This window comes from Pezoporus flaviventris, unplaced genomic scaffold, assembly GCF_033815535.1.
Source record: "Pezoporus flaviventris isolate CSIRO_AGI_PZ_B2104156 unplaced genomic scaffold, CSIRO_AGI_Pfla_v1 ptg000006l, whole genome shotgun sequence".
NCBI lineage: Eukaryota > Metazoa > Chordata > Aves > Psittaciformes > Psittacidae > Pezoporus > Pezoporus flaviventris.
The window spans coordinates 21,381,668-21,401,094 of record NW_026892554.1 but is presented as its reverse complement, the minus strand read 5'-3'; the positions used below and the strand labels follow the sequence as shown (position 1 = coordinate 21,401,094).

Genomic DNA, 19,427 nt, shown 5'->3' with positions numbered 1-19,427 from the left:
AGAGGTAAAGGGAAAGAAGCAGTTGTTAGAACTGGAGCAGATGAGAAAGATCATCCCTGTTTGCAGACACCCTCAAAAAATCACTCTCAGATGCCAAAGGATCTGCACTGTATGTTCCTTGCTATTCACAAGCCCTTCTAGGGGAGGGCGATTTGCAGTCCCTCCACACACGACCCACCCAAGATGCCCAGAGCTCAGCCAAGCTCAGAAATAGCCCAAACCCAGCACAAAGGGGCAGGCTGTCCACATCCAGTGCCATGTGGACCACTGTCCATCCTCCCTGCCACATCTAGATGGGACAAGTGGGCACCACCAGCCAGGCCACAGTGTGGTCTGCAGGGAAACAGACTTTGCTTCAATGCTCCATCCCTGGCAGTGTTCAAGACCAGGCTGGATGAAGCCTTGGGTGAGATGGTTTAAGTGTGAGGTGTCCCTGCCCATGGCAGGGGGGGTTGGAACTCTGTGATCTTAAGGTCCTTTCCAACCCTAACTATTCTATGATTCTATGATACTTATGATGTCTTGGCCCAGAAATACAAGTTCAGGGCTTCAAAATCACTTCCCACAGCACCAGCACTCTGCACCTCACACTGTGCTAGTAACTGAATGAGGCCACCAGGCACCACCGAGCCTACAAACTAGTTGCTCCTCACTGAGGAACTCATCACTGCTTACACAACACATCAGCCCAGCTACCTCAGGCACAAGGACACCCCAGGCACTGCTCAGCTCACCAGTCCCTGAGCTGCCAGCTCACTGCAGACACACGACTGGATTCGAGGATGCATGTGCTGGCAGCAAGCACCCAGGGCGAGCCAGACCCTCATGGGACTCCAGAAGCACCAGAGAGGGCTCCCCCCACCCCACACTCTGCCCAGCCCTGCTAGGGACAGGGAGGGGGACACCAGGTTCAAGGTGACAGTGCTCTGGTGCTCACCCAAGTGAGTGTGGGACATTTACCCTAGGGTGCTCTGTACCATCCAGTCACCAGCATGCAGCCGTACCAGCCCAGATCCGTGCTGTAACATAGCATGGGAAAAAAGTAACCCTACCGTGTCGCTATTACCTTTAGGCATATTACCTTTGGGAGGGCAGCGTGGGTGTTTGCCATCCTTACCAGGCCACTCCACACTCAGGGAGCCAAACACACGGAAGGTGTTGATCAGTCCAGCTACAGACAGAAGGAGAGGAGTCAATATCCCAGAAAAGGCTCCACCCCACACCCTCCCGGAGGCAAAACCCACAGCGCAGGGCCAGGGGCTGCTCACCTTCCGTAATGTCCCACGGGACTCCTCCCAGGAACACTTTGCAGGAGTAAACGGGGTTCTTGTAGTTTCGGGGAGGCAGCTGCCCACTCCAGGTACAGGTTGCTTCATTCACAGCTTGGACAAGCACCAACAACACTCAGTACAGGACCATTTACTTTGCTCTCCCATAGTTCTCCAAGCAAATCCCCATGTTTCACAGCCATAGGCTCGGCAGAGCTGCAGCAGCAGGAGGCAGCTGCCACTGAAGCCTGCTGAGACCCATCATCCAACTTACCTGCTGCTTGCCTGTGAAGCCTAGCTTCTCTTTCAATACTGAAGGGGTCTTCTGGAGAGTCCAGAAGATCCCAGGAAGGCCACGCTGATGCTCCAGGCCATCTTTTCGATGCACTGGCTGGGGAGGAGGTTACTGCAGCCAGAGCAGCTTGATCTTGATCCAGCTGGGACCCTACTCCCATCTTTAGGGGGTCTCTTGACACCCCACTGAGGGGCAGGAAAGGTAGAGGGGGGGAGATCCGAAGGCTTGACTGCAAGAGAAAAATCCACATTAAGACCCAGCTTTGAGTAACATGACATAATACTGGAGGACATGTGCCACACTGGGCCCTGCCCTCACCTGCAATTCCTGGTCACCTAATGGCAATTCCTGGTCATCCAAGACCCTCTGAGATGTGGCAGCAGCAGGAAATCAGCCCTCTCACTGCCCCAGCAGCCTGACAGGACCATGGTTTCCTGGAAAGGGCCTAACCCTGAAGCCATTTCCCACCCAACCCATGAGCAGCAGCAGGGACCTGGAGCAGGAGGCACCCTGCAGCCCACCAAGCCACCAGCTACTCCCTGCCTGTGCAGCCTCTAGGACAGCTGCCAGCCCCAGTGAGCACTGAGGCACCCCAGGAGGAGCCTTGTGCACCACTGAAGGCCCTGCCTGCAGGACATTCTGGAAGCACCCACCAGTTCTGCAGGCAGCCAGCAGGCACTCACCCTGTGCAGAGCAGCTCCCAGCCCAGGGCTCAGCTGCCTGCAGAGCCAACTGTTCCAGGCTGAACATGCCTCCCCAGGTGGATGGAGCAGAAGCAAGGATTAATGAGCCAGCAGGGATGGGGAGATGCTGCGCAGCTCAGAGTGCCATCCCATGACAAGGGAGACCTGACCTTATGAACAAGGCCAGCACAAAGCCCTGCTGCCTCACACTGCCTGCCATCACCAGAGTCCCTGCTCCAGACTCCAACCCTCTAGGAGAATCCACATCAAGACAACAATGTCCTTCCTGCCTTGTGGGGGTCAAGGCCACAGCTACACCACAGCAGAGCCAGGAGCAGCTTGTCCCTGGCTGTGGCCTCAGATCCTGAGAATGAGCCCTGCAGCAGCAGCCAGAGCTAGCTGGGGCCACTGTGACACAGACCCAGCAGCACAGACTGGGGCAGCAACACAGACACTCACTAGCTTCCAAATTTAGCTGTGCTGTAAGGAATGGGAGCAGGCTAGACCCAGTTTGCTCTAGAAGCAGCTGCCCAGAGATGAAGTGCAGTCAGCAAATGAGAAGGGCAATGAAAGGCAGGGACAGGAGCTCCTGAGAAATCCAGGCTGGAGCCTGGAGGCATCTGTGCCACTCAACCACCTCCCTGCTGGGACCAGGACACAGACACCCCACTGCCACACAGAAGCTCAAGCACTCAGACCCCTCTGGGAGCTACTTCAACCCCTTGGGGCTGCAAGCACAAAGCTAAAAGGCCAAAACATTATTCAGACCAAAATTATACAAGGATATTGCTAATTTGTACTGCAGGAAGGGCCACATGAGCAGCCCTTCTTCCAAACCCTGGGCTGCAGAAGCTTGCTGTGTCTGTGTGGGCATGACAAGCTCTTTGAAGTACTCTTTGCCCCTCCTGAGTAGGCAGGGCTGTGCCTTGCAGCCCCTCCAGCTCTCCCATGCTCCCCAGAAACACGACAAGACACCAGGAATTAGAGAGTGGGTGCAAGACCCAAACTTACAATCAAGTCTGAGAGGTGGTCCGAGCCAGAGCTGAAGCCACTGGTGTCCGAGTCCGAGGGGCTGCTGGAGCGGGAGTCCAGGAGGGAGCGGGAGTCCAGGCGGGAATTCCTCAGCGTTGGTGTGGAAAACTTTTCTGACAGGTCAGAGCCAATGGGGTCCAGAGGCAGGAAACCCAACGGGGGCTTCCCCAGGACATTCCCCAGAGGGTTACTCAGCATGCTGAGAACTGCAATAGAAACACAGCCCATCAGCACTGCAGCATGACACACCTCCTGCCTTCCCTCCCAGCTCCCGTGGCAGCAGCCCAGGAGGGCACTGAGCTCCTCTCAGCCCATAGCCAGCAGCACGTGTGGCAGGAACCAGCCCTCCACACAGCTCCAGCCAGGCTGCATTCTTTGCCACCAGCTGCAGCCAGCAGCAGCAGCCCAGTGTGGTGACAGACAAAAGCATGGGTTACTCTCCCAAGGCTGAGATCAGCCAGAAGATCTGATGTCATCTGGGAAGAGAATGACAGCCCCCATGTCCTGGTTATGGACCTCATGCAGGTGCTCCACACAGGCCGCTCCACCAAGCCTGCGTTGTTAGGGGAGCAGGCTGGGCCCCAGCGGTGCAGATGCCCATGCAGCTGTAGCAAGGGGGGCACAGAGCAGGCCCATGGCCAGTCTCTGCTGCACAGGCTGAGAGGAACAAGGCCTGGCCCATGAGCAGGCATGTGAGCTTCCACAGCAGGCCACCACACACCAACCCCAAGAGGAGCTGCTCCAGGCAGACAGCAGTGTGCCAGCCTAGCCTGCTGACAAAGGACACACTTCCCAGTCAGCAGCAGCACCATCCCCAGGCCACGCTCACAACAAGCCTGTCTGGTCAGGCCCCTGCCCCAGAGCAGGCAGACAGGCGCACACCAGGCTGCTTCCCTCATGCAGCAGCTTTTCCTCCCACTGAGGAACCAAAGCAAGCAAATTCCTTCTTGCAAACAGAGCTGCCCCTGTGCATGGAGCACCGGGCCACCGAAGGGTCAAAGTCCCACCCTGCTCCATAGGGCAGTAGTGTGGGATCAGCTGCCACCCAGAAGGGGAGGGAACACAGGGCAGACTCAGCCACACTGCATCCCACAGGGGCATGACACCAGCCAGCTCTATTCAAAAGGAGCAAGTCTCAGCAAGCTGAATGTGTCCCCAAACCAAATGGGAAGAGCAAAGCATTCAGAAATGGTTTTAATTATTCAGAGGCTGCAAAACAAGGCAGCTCACCCTGTAGCTTTCAGTTTTCAGCAAAGCAAGTTTGGGATCCACTTGATATCCTCCAGACCCATCCTAGCCCATCCAGCTACGACCACAGGGTTTACAACCAAGGTTTTCAGTAGCTCTTGAGCAGAAGAGCATTAACAATCCAAGACACTGCCCAAACCAGGCGAGTAAAAAAATGCCACCATACTCAACTGCTCTGCCAGACACCAGCACCACCTCAGCGCCAGCACCAGAGAAAGCTGTCACACCCACCAAAGCCAGGTGCTGGGACAGACCCATCCCAAGCCACATTATCCAGTGGCACACCTGCTGGGGAGCCAGCATCTCCAGCCTCACAAGACATCAGAAACCCCACAGACATGGAGGTGGATCCTTTACTTGAAGGATCTACCTCAATCTGAGGCAGAGCTGCAGGAGCAGCAGCAACAGTCACAGCATCTCCCCAATTACACAGCATTATCCTTGCGAGTTCTCCCTACAGAGGCACAGATACATTCTGGCTACTGCACAGGTCTATGAACTCACCTCTGACGGCACTGTGAACAGACCTCAGGCCCTTTGAGTATCTGCTTGGCTCTCCCAGCAGCAGCCCCTGTGCTTACAGCCAGCCCAGTGCCACAAAGCACTTGCTGGGCAGCGGTACTTACCCCGGACAGAGCTGGGGCAGCAGCAGCCCCACCAGCAGTGGTGGGCAGCAGAGAGAACACTGCAGCAGCAGCTAGAGCTGGCGAGGAGGCTGTTCCGTTCCTTTCCTCCCCTCCCAGTCCCAGCCCAGGGCACAGCATCTCCCAGCCCAGGCAAGCTGCTCTACGCTGGTTTGGCCACTTCCCCGAAGCCACGTGATTTGTTTAAAAATACAGCCAGTGCATTGTTCAAGGGAGACAGATGAATGTGTGAAACGGGCTCAAAAATCTGATTATTCACTAAACAGCACAAGAGTCAAAGCAAAGCAGCTGCTCCCACAGCCCAAACCTTGCTGCCAACACACACTCCAGCACTGACACCCTCCTCAGCCACTGAGCACGGTGGGTTTGTAACACCCTGTGCTGACCCCGTGCACGCAGCACTGACAGATCTGGAGCAGGGAATGTCATGCAGATTGCTAACAGTCAATGCTGTCCTGCACCTCACCTCCTGGTTATCAGAGATGCAGGACCAGAACTCCATTTGGGATGTGGGGATGCATAAGAAAGAACTCAGGGGCTCATCAGGAGCTCCCAAAGGCATTACAGGGTCCATCAGCTTTGCATCATTGATTCCACCCTCATCTCTGCCACCACTCCAGCTTGCTACAGCCACCAATTACACATTTGCTCCCAGTATTGCACAGCTCTCACCGCACCTAGAAAACCAGTAAGGCTAGTACAAGTGCATTCAAGCAGCAGGATTACTGGCCTTTGAAGGGATCTGCTGTCTGGGCATCCGAGTGTCAGCATCAAGCAAAAACCTGCCAGCTACAACTGACCCACTCCTAACCTGCTGTTAATGCAGATGGACCTCATCCACCCCAGAAGGATGCTGCACAGGTGCTCGGTCACAGAGCTCACGGAGACCCCCCCACATCACCTCAGTGGGTCTGACTTTGCTTCACTCAGCACCTACAGCCACTCACAGGGACACTGGGAGGAAAAGCCATGAGCCACACTCAGTTTCCTCCTCTCCACTTGCACAGCAAGGACCCCTTAAGCCTAGCTTTGCAGGCAGCCTCGGAAACACCTGCAGGAGAAGCCAGATCTTAGTTCTCACTCCCCAGCCCAAAGGCATCCAGCTTTAACCCATAGAATCCCCATGGATTGGGGTGCAAGAGCCTCTCAAAGTTGCCCACCTAAAACAAGCCCTCAAGCCATCAGGGCTGGTTAGTAAAACCACAGCTCTTGTAGGGAAGCTGGCCTTGTCTCCCCTCCCAAGCAGACAGCTCCAAGGGAAAAAAAAATACTCCCAGTGCACACACAAGATGCATCAGCAATTTCTGGTGCCAAAAGCATCCCTGAAGATACCAGAGGAACATCAGACTAAACCCAACTCCCTCAGTGCAAACAAAGTACTTTCCACATCTTGGGGGGAAGTTTTAAGTGAAGGGTCACCACTGTTCCCATTCAGGCACTCCCACAGCAGCTGGAGCATAGCTGGTTGCAGAGAGCTTCTGGAACTTTCCCTGCCTCCACCCAGAGCTGCAAGCGAGGCACATGCCAATGCTCCTTTGCAGGGGACAGCAGAAAGGCAGCTTTTAATAGAAACTCAGCTCTGACTTTTGCCTCACTGCTGCAGCTTTAATGCCTGGATTTGGAGCCAGTGTGCTCCATCTTGGAGCATGTCAGCCAAATGCTGACAGATTTAAGAGCTCTGTGGAGCAGGCTCGATCCTAGTGTGGCGCTCGTCCAGCTCGCAGGCACTCAGGTCATTCCATGGAGCCCCACAAACCACTCCTCCTCCTTAGAATTTACTAGGAAAAGCTCAACTATCAGCACAGTGCTGCTGTAATGTGTGCCCTTCATTCCTGCATTATTCCAGGATGCTTAAACACACCTAGGGGAGCACATGCAAGCATCTTGGACCCATCGCACCCAAGCCAGACGCTTCACATTGCAGTACACAGCTACAGTGAGCCCACAGCATGGGCTTCACAGCCTGGCTTGTTCCTACTCTTCAGGCCAACTCCATCCCATAGATCCCAAGTTATCTTTTTAAATCCACTTACCAACCACTGAGCTACTGGGCTCATAGGGCCACAAGCTGGTTTGGGTGGAAGGGAGCTTAAAGCTCATTCAGTTCCAACCCCTTCCACAGGCAGGGACCCCTTCCACTAGAGCAGCTTGCTCCAAGCCCCTGTGTCCAACCTGGCCTTGAACACTGCCAGGGATGGGGCAGCCACAGCTTCTCTGGGCACCCTGTGCCAGCGCCTCAGCACCCTCACAGGGAAGAGCTTCTGCCTAAGAGCTCATCTCAGTCTCCCCTCGGGCAGGTTCAAGCCATTCCCCTTGGCCTGTCCCTACAGGCCCTTGTCCCAGGCCCCTCTCCAGGTTTCCTGCAGCCCCTTTAGGCACTGGAGCTGCTCTCAGGTCTCCCCTTCAGGAGCCTTCTCTTGTCCAGGCTGCCCCAGCCCAGCTCTCTCAGCCTGGCTCCAGAGCAGAGCTGCTCCAGCCCTCACAGCATCTTGTCCTCTAGGGTCTCTCCAACAGCTCCACATCCTTGTTCACCACAAATTTAGCTCCACATGCATTTCACAGCACACACCTTTGGAAAGGCACCCCAACAGAAAGGTGTCCAACCAGGCCCAGAACAGCTTTTATTCTTCCATGTGCTGGTTAGATTTGCAATTTCAGACTTCCAGCACCTGCTCAGGACCATGCAGCTTCCTGGCCTGTGCTGCCATTCACAGACACTTCAGAACTACACCTTCCAGGTAACACTGACCAAGTCAATTTTAGAAGAGATGGGAGTAAAGATGAGCCCTAAGGAGCTGGGCTTACAGATGCTGACAGCTCAAGGAAGGGCTCTGGGTAAATAAACCGCCTTCCCATTCTGCTGATGACAAATGATGCTTTAATGCCTTTAATAAGACCTTAAGAAAAACACCATATGGAGCATCCACTGCATTTACTCCTGACAGCTGTAGTTAACAGAAAGAGCTCTGCAACCATTCAGCTGTCCTCTGAACAAGTACTTGTGCTTTAGCTTGGGCCTGCAGGGCACCACCGAACAGAACAAGCCAGCAGCACATCAGCAGAGCGGCACTGATGGCTCTTCCCTCCTTAGCATGACAATTTTAGCCAAGTTACCTGGAAACGGAGTCTTGCAAGAAAACCTCTCAACTAACACTTGTCCAGGGCCTTCTGCTCAAGTTCTTCCCCACACAAAGAACACCAGTGGACACCCATTACAGACTCCTCACAAGCCTGAAGGTGCATGTAACTATGCAGGACACAAGTTACAGCACACCAGGCCCCAGGTTCTTACACTGCCACAGCATGTGGCATGTCTGGCCCCTACCTGCTCAAGATGCAGGTAGTTCCTCACTGCATCCAGCAGTGGCACTGAGTGCTGGATGAGCACAGGCACACACTTCCTGAAGTCACCCTCTGAAGAGGTGTTCCAGCCCTTAAAAGCTGCAGGACTGGAGAAAAAAAAAAGCCTATGGAGAAGTGACCAGCAGGCCTACAATGCCAAAGGCTTCAGAGGGTCACTTTTGCTGGCTGGCACCACCAGCAAGGTTTGACAGAGACATTTCCATCTCCAGAGAGGAGGTGACTCAGTGCAGGACGGATGGCAGACTTTCAGAACACCCCCCTTCATCCACCAGCTACTGCTTACACTGAAAGCCCACCCTTCTGCCCTCATCTCCTAGCATAGGCAAGGACAGATCAACAGGAAAGCTCTTAGCAAGAGAAGCAGGGCAGAAGAGATGGGTTTCAGTGCCACATGCTTCTGCCTCCACTCACGACACACACTGTGCCCAGAGGCTGTGGAGCCAGAGGCACATTCAGGACAGGGCAGCAGGGTTGGGAAGCAGCGTGACCAAGGCCCTAGAGACCAAACACAGGGCAGTTTCTTTTGTCATTTGTCAAATAAGCCCACAAAGAGTAAAGGCTGTGTCCTGAACAATGGCCTGCTGCAGCTCCAGAGAAACAGCTTGTCTGCAGTTTCTGCCACCAGCCAGGCCCCACTGTGGTGGGGTGGGAGCAGGCTGAATGGCTTTAGTCAGCCAAAAAGCAGCACCTCCTCCAGACACTAAGCAACTTGATGGCAAGAGAAGCATTTGCCTCTCTGAAAGGCACATGGGCACCTTAACCACCTCCTCCATCTTCAATTTACATCCCTGTAGTTCCAGCAGGGACACAAACAAGCTGCCAGAGTGAGCTTCCCCCATCACACAGCAGCACCAAGCTCCCACTCACTGCAGGGGAAGGGGCAAGTGAGGCAAGTGATGCTCCAGGCTAATCCTAAGTGAAGTTTCAGCACTTCATGGGCCCTCTCACTGCCAGGAGGAGCCAGCAAGCCCTGGGAGCACCAACAGAACCAAGCCCAGCAGAAGCTGCCACCACAGACACAGGGCTGCAGCACACAGGACAGGAGTGGGCTTTGCTCAGCACATTATTTCCCACTCTATTTGCTCCTCAAAGGGAGCTGCAGCCTCAGAGGTTCACAAAAAAAAAAACAGGGAAAAGCTGCAGCAAGGCAAGTGGCACAAAAATTTCTTCCTCTTAAGTGGAGCAGCCACAGGACAGGGCCCAGAGATGGAAGTGACCCTGTCCTTGGTCCCTGAGAGCTCAGAGCAGCACAGACACCTCAAGAGGTCCTGCCCAGCTCCAATCCTCCCCATTTGATTATTATACTCATTACTCCATTGAAAAAGCAAGTCAGTGCTGGTGTAAAGACACCTGAAATCCCAGGCACACATCCTCTCCAGAGCTGTACATCACAAGTCTCAATCATCTTGAACCATCTGCCAACTTTCAAGACCAGCAGCTCCCAGAGCTGCATATGTGCTCAAACCAGCAGCAGCCACCATCTAAATAGTAACTCCAGCACAGCCCTTTCTGTTTCTGAACTACCCAAGAGGAACCTCTGCCCTGCCAGATCCTTCATCTGGGGCAGAGAAGAACTGAGGATATTCAGGCAGCTATTTCTGGTTTGTTAAGAAGGGGGCAGGGGAATAGAAAAAGGCAGCATGATCCCACAGCTCAACCACAGAATTGGAGTCAGGACACCTGAGGGCTATTCTTGGCTCTGGCACCACAATGGTAAGTCACTTCCCCAGTACGCCCTGAAAAATGGAACCAGAACTAGGAACAGCTTCTTGCACTAACATTGAGAGCATAAGTCCTTCTCCTGTGTCAAGCAAGACATGGATGGCAACAAACCTCACAGCTTCCTGAGGCAGGCATTTACTGCTGTGTTCTGGGAAGGGAAAACAGAAGCCCAAGGTAAATATAACAACAGTCAAGACAGCTAAAACATGAGGCAGGATTGGAAGTGTGCAGGTGATTACATTCACTAAGCAGACTGCCACAGCAGAGCTCAGCACATTGAAACGCAGCAGGTTTTAACTGCATCAGTCCCAGGAAGATTTAAACCCCAACATATTCAGGTCGAATCCTGCACAACATTGAGCTTTGCAAGCTTCAGGAACAAACACCTCTATATTTAAGCATCAAACTCCTCTCCATTTCCTGCTGGAAGCCCAAGGTGGCAGCTCCACAACAAATGTGACCGTACGTGCTAACAAGGGTGACTCATTTGCACCATTCGGCTGCATCCACGTTTGTGGGTGCCAGTCATTCAGGGCACCACCCTTAGAGGAAAAGGATGCTCTTTGGGGGATCAACAGGAGCAGGCTGTTGGCCATACCCCACTGGGCAAGGCAGGCCAGCTAAAGACAGGCTTTAGTCCCAAATGCATGCAACCTTTGAAAAACGGCACAAAAGCCTCTCTGAGGCCTTCAGCTGGCAAAAGGCCACTCGCTGTTGCTAGAGCAGCACACCCTGCACCACCAGTGATGCTAACAGATTCCCAGTTCCCACAACTGCATGCCTCAGGTACAGCATGACAGCTTTAGGGGTTTGCTTCACCTTCCCTCTGCACTCTTGGAGAGGAAAAGCCCAAGCCAGAGGGGCAAGGAGGGGAGTTGGGCCCTTCTCCAGGGCCATGTCACACAGAAGCTGGCTGCTGCTGTGTCAGAGCAGACCTGAGGCTGGCAGCAGCAGCACAGACATCACCTGTGAATCAGCTCTTTTGCCAGCACTTAAGGGACACACAGGATCTATCTTCTCAGAGATACGTGGTGCTGCTGGAATTGCCACCCCTGCCCTCAGCCTGTGCTCCCAGGAAGGCTGTTAGCTGAGGTGAGGACCACAACACCCTTTGGCAGCAGATCATTCCACTTTGAGTAGGAGGTTGAACTTCAGGAGGTCCTTTCCAACTTAATTCCTCTATCACCCTGAAGACAGCCTGTCAAGAACACTGCCAAGGGCCTAGGATATCTTCTTACAGCAGTCCCCACACAAGTCAGCCAGAGGCATTTCAGCTGTACACAGGGCAAACAGTCACCACAATGACAGGTCATCCCACAACACCAGCTCCACAGCCTGGTTGCCACAGTGACACCAGGGACAAAGTAAAGTCTACAGCAGGAACATATGGATGTTGGACACTCAGGGTCTGTCTCACTGGAGCTGGGGAAGGGGAGGAGCAGCATCACTCCTACCTTTTGCTGCAGGCAGCCCCCACACACTGAGAGAGCAGCTCCAGAAGCTGCTGTGTGAAGTCCAGGCAGGTCCCTCCCTGGCTCCAAGTGGAAGCACAGAGACCTGCACATGCTGTGTTGCTGGTCATGAAGGCACTGAGCACACTCGGGACCTCTTCTAGAGAGCTACCACATTACTACTGCAGCAGACAGCACCTTCTCCATCCACATGCACAGCAAGCAGACACTCCATCTGCTCTTAAGCAGGTAGTGGCGCAATGGCTGGAAGAAAACACCACTCACCATTTCAGTGGCACCATCCTAGGAATCAATCTTACCCCAGGCCAGAGCTTGCACACAGCTAAACCACCAATAGCAATCACAAAGGGAAAGAAAGACTAAGCTAGAGCCACCCAAGAGCAGCTCTGACGCTCTTCTCAGAGGAGAGCTGCTTGTTCCAGCTCACTCAGGATCCAGCCCATGCTCCAGACCACAGCTGGAGCCAAGAGCTCAGAGGCAGCTCTACAGGCCTCAAGTGTATTTGCAGATGGCAACACCACCAGGCAGTGGAGCACCACTTGCATGTCTATGAAGGGAGCAGATCTGCCACTGCTGGAGTGTTTTCCTCATCACACCAACAGTTCCAAACAGCATCAGAGGCTTGAGAAGCCTGTGCCTTCCTTGCACTCACACTCATATGCTGTTACCTCCAGAGAGCACACAGGCAGCAACAGCAGCCCCTCAGGGTGCTCCAGAGGCTGCAACAGAACATCTTTCCTAGCAGAATCCAAGGGGAGGGGTTTGGGTGCCTGCTCCTGCAAGCACAAGAGGCTGCCCTGACCCACTTCAGCTGGAGCTGGATACAAGCAGAGATGCTGGTTCAGTTCCTGTGCCAGTTACTGCAGCTTGTTTCACAGCATCAGCCCAAATAAAAATAAATCTGTTCAGAAGCTGCTCGAATGGAAGCTTTAAGAGGGGGATTAAGAGCAACTTATTTGATACATATTTGATTCTGGTAAGAACCACACAGTCTGAAGCTGTTCAGCGCTGGCTGCTTTCTACACCGCAGCACACAGAGCATGAGCAGCCCATGTTGAAACATGCTCAAGAAACAAGTGCCCATTCAGCAGCCACACCAAGCGCAGCCTCAGGAAAGCCCTACAAGAGCTAAGAGTGCATGGGGCAAGCTTTTAGTAAGGCTGTTTCAGGTACTCCTGAAGTACAGCCACCAAGACAATAACCATGCAAGTCAAGCCAGCTCCCAGCTTTGCTCCCTTACAGCATTATTATAACAACCCCTCAAAAGGCACCACCACACTAGTGCCTTCACCAAGCCCTGAGCAGTAAGCTGGCTGCTCCAGCAGGACCAGGGCATACACACAGCTCTCAGGAAAGCCTGTGCTCCTCTCAAGGCAATAAGGTACACCAAGAACAAAGGGAATTCAGGAACACACACACCCCCCACAGGTCTTCGGCTGGCAAGAGGTGGTCTGGCCTCCTCTCTGCAGCCACGCTGCCAGCAGCATGAAAGAACCTTTTACTGAGTTTTCCAGGCAGGCTCAGGCTTAGCTCCGAGCCTCACTCAGGATGAAGGGCTCACTCCTGGACCTGAAGCTCCACTTTCACTAGAAAGGGAAAAAAATCCCTGTATGCTCAGGGGACAGTCTGGAGTTACCCAGATGCTGAGCTCTCCTCTACCAGCATAAACCTCCAAAACCTCCCTCTAGCACAAGGATTTTCTTGCAGCCAAGCAGGAATACACAGGAGCAGAGGGCACACCCAAGCAGTCATTGAAGCCGCTTGTCCAAGAGACTGCAGGTAAAAGAGCAGGGAGAGATGAGACACGCAGAGGGGCACAAAGCAGAGCTCTATGGAGCAGGCACTTGGCTCCATGGTGAATTAGCCCAGCAGCAAATCAAACACCCAGGGATCTGGGGGACTTCCCTCACTGACCCTTTACCCCTCCAGGGCCTTCCTCAAGCCTTGCAGCTCAGCACTCAAGCCAGCAGCTCAAGGAAGGCCAGTGACTGCTGTGTTGTACTTATCAGCATCAACCCCCAGCCTGATCAGCACCTCCCACTGGAGGGGTTCTCAGGTGCCTGCCACCACACACAGCACTCCTGAGGACAGCCTGAGCACAGCCCTCCCTGCAGTAGCAGCTCAAGGCCCTCCCGCTGTCACAGAGAAGAAAGGCTGGGAGGCCACGACAACAGCCACACACCCCTCTGTAACAGCTCTCCCCTTTTATCCTTCAGAGGGGCTTTTGCCTTGAAGGTTTCAGAGTGATTAGCACTTGGAGGCCTCAGCTACCTGCCAGGCAATGCCCACACCCTGCCTGCAGTTCCAGCCTGGCACATTTTCAGCAGCTACACATCATCAATGCGCTCAAGCTGACTGCAGAAACAAGTTGCTCTGAGAAACACAAGAGCCAGGGGCTAGAAAGTCAGCAGGAGCATTTCCCCAGCACCAGTGACTGGAGCTGTAATCTTGCAGGATAGAGAATGAGACAGCAGCCGCCAGCGGAGAGGGCATGAAGGAGGCTGGAGCTGCAGTCTCAAGAGCAGATCCAAGGAAAAGCTCTGATCTGTTGCTGCATCAGCAACTTCAGGGTCACACAACAAGCAGAGACACACAGTAAGGTGGTCCATCCAACACCATCAGGAAGCGCTCAGCTGCCCAGGCTGGGTGCCTGGAGAGGCCAACGATCTCTTCAGAGGAGGAGCTGATCCTTTTGAAAACCCCCTTGCTGGTTGGCATTGCAAACCCAGTGTTAACAGACTGCTTTTAGGATGATTTCCCAGTGGGAAAGTCTGCTGTCCCACATAGGGACAGCCTCCCAATGTAGGGCAGGACAGACCAGCCAGACCAAGCAGTTGGCACACAGCTAGAAACCAGCCAGGGAGGCACAAAATCTGCACACAGATCTGCCTGTGTCCTGCTGTCACCTGTTCTCCAGGCAAAAACTGGATCAAGACCCCATTTCCTCATGCTCCTTGAGGAGCAGGGCAGGGAAGGTAAAGGATACCATCAAGGGCAGTCCCGTCTCACTGCCTCTAACCCTCCTTGCCTCTGCAGTGCAATGACTTGAAGGTTTAAGCACATGCATCTGCCTATATGAGGCTACTTTAAAGAAGGGGAAACACTGCCTCAAGAAATACACCTAGGGATGGCCGGACTGGAAGTGGTCAAGGCCAGTTTCCTGCAAAAGCCCCTCCCTGGGCCACACAGCAGGTTTCTGGGACTTGAAGTATTTCCAGCCTGGCAGATCTAGTGGCAGCAGTGGGTTTGAGATGCCTTCCCTGCTATGAGACAGCAGTTCAATCCTACAGCCAATAAATGCAGGCAGCTCGAGCCTGCAGCAGATGCCTCCTCCCAGAAAGGCTCCCTCCAGACACCAGCCTTAGGGACTGGCAGCGCATCTGGCACGCTCAAGGGCGAAGGACACGTCCTCCATGTGCTACAGCACTGGACTCAGAAGGAAAACTTGCACCAATAACCTTGTCTGGGTGCAAGGAGCCCTTTGGGAAGTGGGGATGTGGGCAGGATCAGAGCATACAAACCACTCCAGCCTCCTTCAGCATGGCCCTGCCAGCAGCAGGCACCTGATCCCACTGCACCAAGCTGCACAGTGACACAGCCCCAGGAGCACAAGGTGACACCAGGAAGGTTTGCAGCCAAAGGTCCTTCCCAGGCCGAGACAGCTCCGTGCTGGAGGGACTGTGCAGAGAGGCCCCAGCTCATCAGTACTGGAGAACAGGCACTGCAGGGGACCACATCAGCAATATTTTTAGCCTGATTGTTCAGGGTTTTTTTGCATTTCCACCCTTCCAGCCACCTCCCCGTGGGTCTGCGCAGCTGAGTCACTGCTGGAACCTTCCAAACGCTTGGGTGCCAGCAGCACAACAGCTCTTCCTGGCAGTGCCACCCCTCCCCAGCCCTGCAACAGCCCAGCACTGACACAGCCTCACCTGCTCTTGGGGCACCCCAAGGGAGACCCCAGCCCTGAGGCTCCCAGGCCTCAGCACTAGGCAGCAGGAGCAACCGGACACAGCAGTATCCTTTCCATGTCCTCCTTGTTTCCACCACAGGACTGCCAGGCCACCTGCAAGCATCAGCATCTGCCAGCTCATCCATCTGTACAGCTGTCAGTCACAGAAACACTTCTCTGCCACCCCAAAAGGACATTTCACAGCCTTTCAGAAGACATACAGGAGCCCCCTCCCCAGGGGCTTTTCACTGCCACTCTGGGCCCTTGCAAAGGAGGAAAGATGAAGCTCTGCAGACACAGGAGGTGTGGGCCAGCTGAAGCAGTACCACAGTGCTGCACAGGTATCAGTCCTCCACTCCAGCCAGCAAATGCCATCCCCACAGCTCTGCAAACAGGGGAGTAACAGGAGCCCAGACCAAGAAGCACCTTTGGGAAAGGAGAGTGGGACTGAGACAGAGCACTGTGTCAGAACCGTAATACCCCCAGCCACATGGCACAACCCTCTGCAGAGCTGCTGAAGGCCAAAGGCTCCTCTGTGGAAGCAGCACAGCTGCCTTTGGGCTGGTTCTACACCCCAGCCATCCCCCCTTCGTGCACCAAGGGGAATACCAGAAGTAGTGAGAAAATAGGCCTCTCCACACAGTATTGGGTGCCATATTCCAGAAGCCATTACCATGCGCTGTCATAAACACTCACTGGGTGCAGACCACCTGAGCCCAGGGAAGTGCCAGAGGTTAGATCCTTTCCACCACCGGCCTCTGCGGCAGCAGGAGCTCCAGCATGAGGCACTGCAGTCAGCAGGGGCACCCAACACCACATACACCCTCAGAGAGCAGATAGGTTGCCAGAGCACCTTCAAATCAGCTCCAAATCCATCTCCCTCCCGAAATCAGAAGCCCCTCCCACCCGGATAGTGACACCCCCACCACAGTCCTCTTGGCCCCACCAGCCAGGCCATGACATGCAAAGGCTGCCCCAGGCTTGTGTGAGCACCTCCTGCTTGCCTGAGCACTGCAGACATAGCCCTGCCTCTGCCAAGGCAGCCTGGCAGGATCCTTCCCAGGAGAACAGAGGCAGCAGGTCAGGTTGGGCTGGGACACCCGCACAGAGCGGTCACCTGTGTGTGCAGCAGCCCCTGCTCTGCAGCACTATTGTGCAGAGGCCAGGTGTCGTGAGCAGCAGCAGCACCATTCCATGGGGATGTTGGCTAGGGGGCTCTTCACAGTAAAGATCCTGTAACAGAGGTTCAGTGCCCCATAGTCTGCTAACCACCATGTGCACCAGAGTGAACAGCTCTAAGGCACCTGGCAAGCCTACTGCACACTAATAACTTTCATTTCTCCCTACTCTACCAAGGTTTTGGCTGGCAACTAAAGCAGGACAGGTACTGAGCATATGGTATTACCTGGCTCATTAGGGTAAGCCCACAGGACCATGTGCTGGAGGATAGCTACTGCAGCCTGACTGTACCAGCACTTGAGCCAGCAGTACCCTATGTACCAGTGCTGGGGCCCACACACAGGCCTAGGTGCCGAGTCTAGTGGAAGTTAGCTGCAGGAACTCAAGTGGGCCATGCCGATGAAGCTGATCCAAACTCCACTATCGCAAAACTGATGTTTTTGTTTTACAGCCCATTCAGGGCTGTGTCCCAGAAGCTCTTCCTATACAAGGGCAGTATCCCCTGTATATCAGAGGTGGTAAACAGCTCTCCCTCCCCCCCCCCCCCCCCCCCGAACATCTACATGGGCAATGGCACTGCCCATGCCACCCCAGAAGCCATCTACATTCCTGTCAGCACCAACTTTATGCCTGGGGCCTCCCGTGTCACCCAAGCTTGTGTAGAGATGCACTACCCTTTTAACAAAGCAGCAGCGCGCTGCTATAAAAGGATGAGTTTCTGTAGCAACCAGGCTGAACTTGTACAAACTCTGCCAAAGCACTAGATCTTTCCACAGACTGATACTTGAACAAACACAGCATTGCTTGTGAAACTGTTTCTTACAGCCCTCAAAAGCTGCGAAATGAACTCTTCTTTCTGTTTTATCCCCCTGCTCTGTCACCACCCTGAGGAGAGGTTAGATGTATACATGCATCACCCCTTTCCCTCCTGTGATATTTGAGAGGGCTGCTGCCTCTGGAAGAGTTAACTGTACCCTGAACCACTGAAGGGGAAGCACCCAGCACCTCAAAACCTCCCAATCCAATGCCAGCTGCAAAACCAGCCTGAAAAGGATGGAGGGGGAAGGGCAAAGCCAGCAGCGCGTGGCTGCAAGCCCAGACCCTGCCCATCATGTAGGTTTGCACTGGACCAAAAGAGTTAAAGGCAGAAGCCATTCCACTGCATCTCCTCCAGCCCACTGCCAGGCACAGGCCGCTATTTCTGGTTGAACGTGGGAGTGGAGAAGGATCCCTCCAAGTCTCCCACCAGGCTGCGAGCTAGTGCCTGAAGTTGTTCGCCCGGTGCCGGCTGCGCCTACCACACCCCACAGGCCGAGTTCCACCGGGAGTGCGGCTGGAGCACAGGAGCGAGCAGGATGGAGCGGGATGAGGGAAACCCCGCTGCAGAGCTACCTGCCACCAGGTATTTTCAGAGGCTGACGTTGCAAAGTTGAGCCTCCAGACACCACACCCCCCACCCACTCCCTCCAAACAGGGAGAGGATTTCTCATCTCTCAGCGAGGCTATCCCTCCACCAGCCTTGCAGCACCAAGCAAAACAAACCCCGGCACTTCTTGTCTGCAGTGAACTGACAGCAGAGCAGAGGGGGCTGTGGCACCTGCAGCCACAGCCTCCCCAACTCAAACCACCACATTACACAAGAATTACAAGTCACGGAGCCCCCATCAGTAACTGCCAGCGCCCTGTTACACAAGCAAATAGCTCCACATTAGCTTTAAACCAGCCAGAAAATAGAAATGAATCCAACAACTGTTGCTGCATGTGTCAGACTCACCCGACTGTGTGCTGGTTTGTGCTGCAGCGTCAGAGTCCTGGGTGCTCCAGGGTCTGTCCCACCCTGTCAGGTTGAGGGACTGCAGGCCAAGGCACAGATCGTTGGTGTCTGGGAGGCCACGGGAAGACTCTTGCGTGGACGTGGGGAAAAGCATCCTGCTTGCCACTGTTTCTTCAGAGTCCTGGAAGTCTGCTCAGATTGAGAACAAACAGAAGCTTGAGAGTTCAGGGCTGCTTTTTTTTCTTCCTAAAGCAGGAGTTTTTCCGAAGCGTTAAGCCCCGAGCCGGGTCTCTTGCTGCTCTGAAGCCACAGCTCCTGCAACTGGCCGTTGCAGCCCAAAAGGGAGGGCTACCATATGTCCAGAAACCAGCCCCCCACCCCCTAAGCCCCTCCACCTTCCTATCCCGTCTGCATTACTGACTGGGTCAGCATGTGACCAGGCTGCTGATGCTTACTGTGCTGACAGTGACGTCACTCAGCCATGCAAGAGAACTGCATCAGCTCTTACAAAATAAAAGGTAAGAAGAAAAGCTAAGATTTCCCCCAAAAGACGAGGGCAGGCAGGAGGAGAGGTGCAGCTCCAAAGAATCGAGGGAGCAGGCAGCACAAAAGCAGGGCTTCACGATACAGCACGGCAGCCAAGGCAGCAATCCCCCCAGCAACGACTAGAGCAGCGGCAGCAGCAGCAGAGACAGAGCAGACAGTTAGTTTTAGTGCTACCCAGCACTCCTGTCCCCGCCTCCCTCCACCCACAAAACCTAAAAACACTTTAGTCCTGGACAGGCTCCAGCTGCTGGC

The 19,427-nt window shown here is 54.3% G+C and overlaps 1 protein-coding gene across 6 annotated transcripts in view; it reads right to left on the bottom strand.

The window, feature by feature from the left end:
* Positions 1-19,427, bottom strand: part of CPEB1 (cytoplasmic polyadenylation element binding protein 1) — a 38,751-nt gene that overhangs the window by 5,280 nt on the left and 14,044 nt on the right. For 2 of the 6 annotated variants that reach the window (XM_061447386.1, XM_061447384.1), the window contains exons 3-7: positions 18,630-18,818; positions 3,258-3,484; positions 1,543-1,792; positions 1,269-1,382; positions 1,067-1,171 (exon numbers count right to left, since the gene is read on the bottom strand). In XM_061447386.1, the coding sequence (XP_061303370.1) occupies positions 1,067-1,171; positions 1,269-1,382; positions 1,543-1,792; positions 3,258-3,484; positions 18,630-18,818 (885 nt within the window). Of the gene's footprint in view, positions 1-1,066; positions 1,172-1,268; positions 1,383-1,542; positions 1,793-3,257; positions 3,485-5,152; positions 5,289-18,629; positions 19,029-19,084; positions 19,358-19,427 lie in introns of those variants that run through there. The other 4 variants (XM_061447388.1, XM_061447385.1, XM_061447387.1 and 1 more) reach the window with 4 other exon arrangements.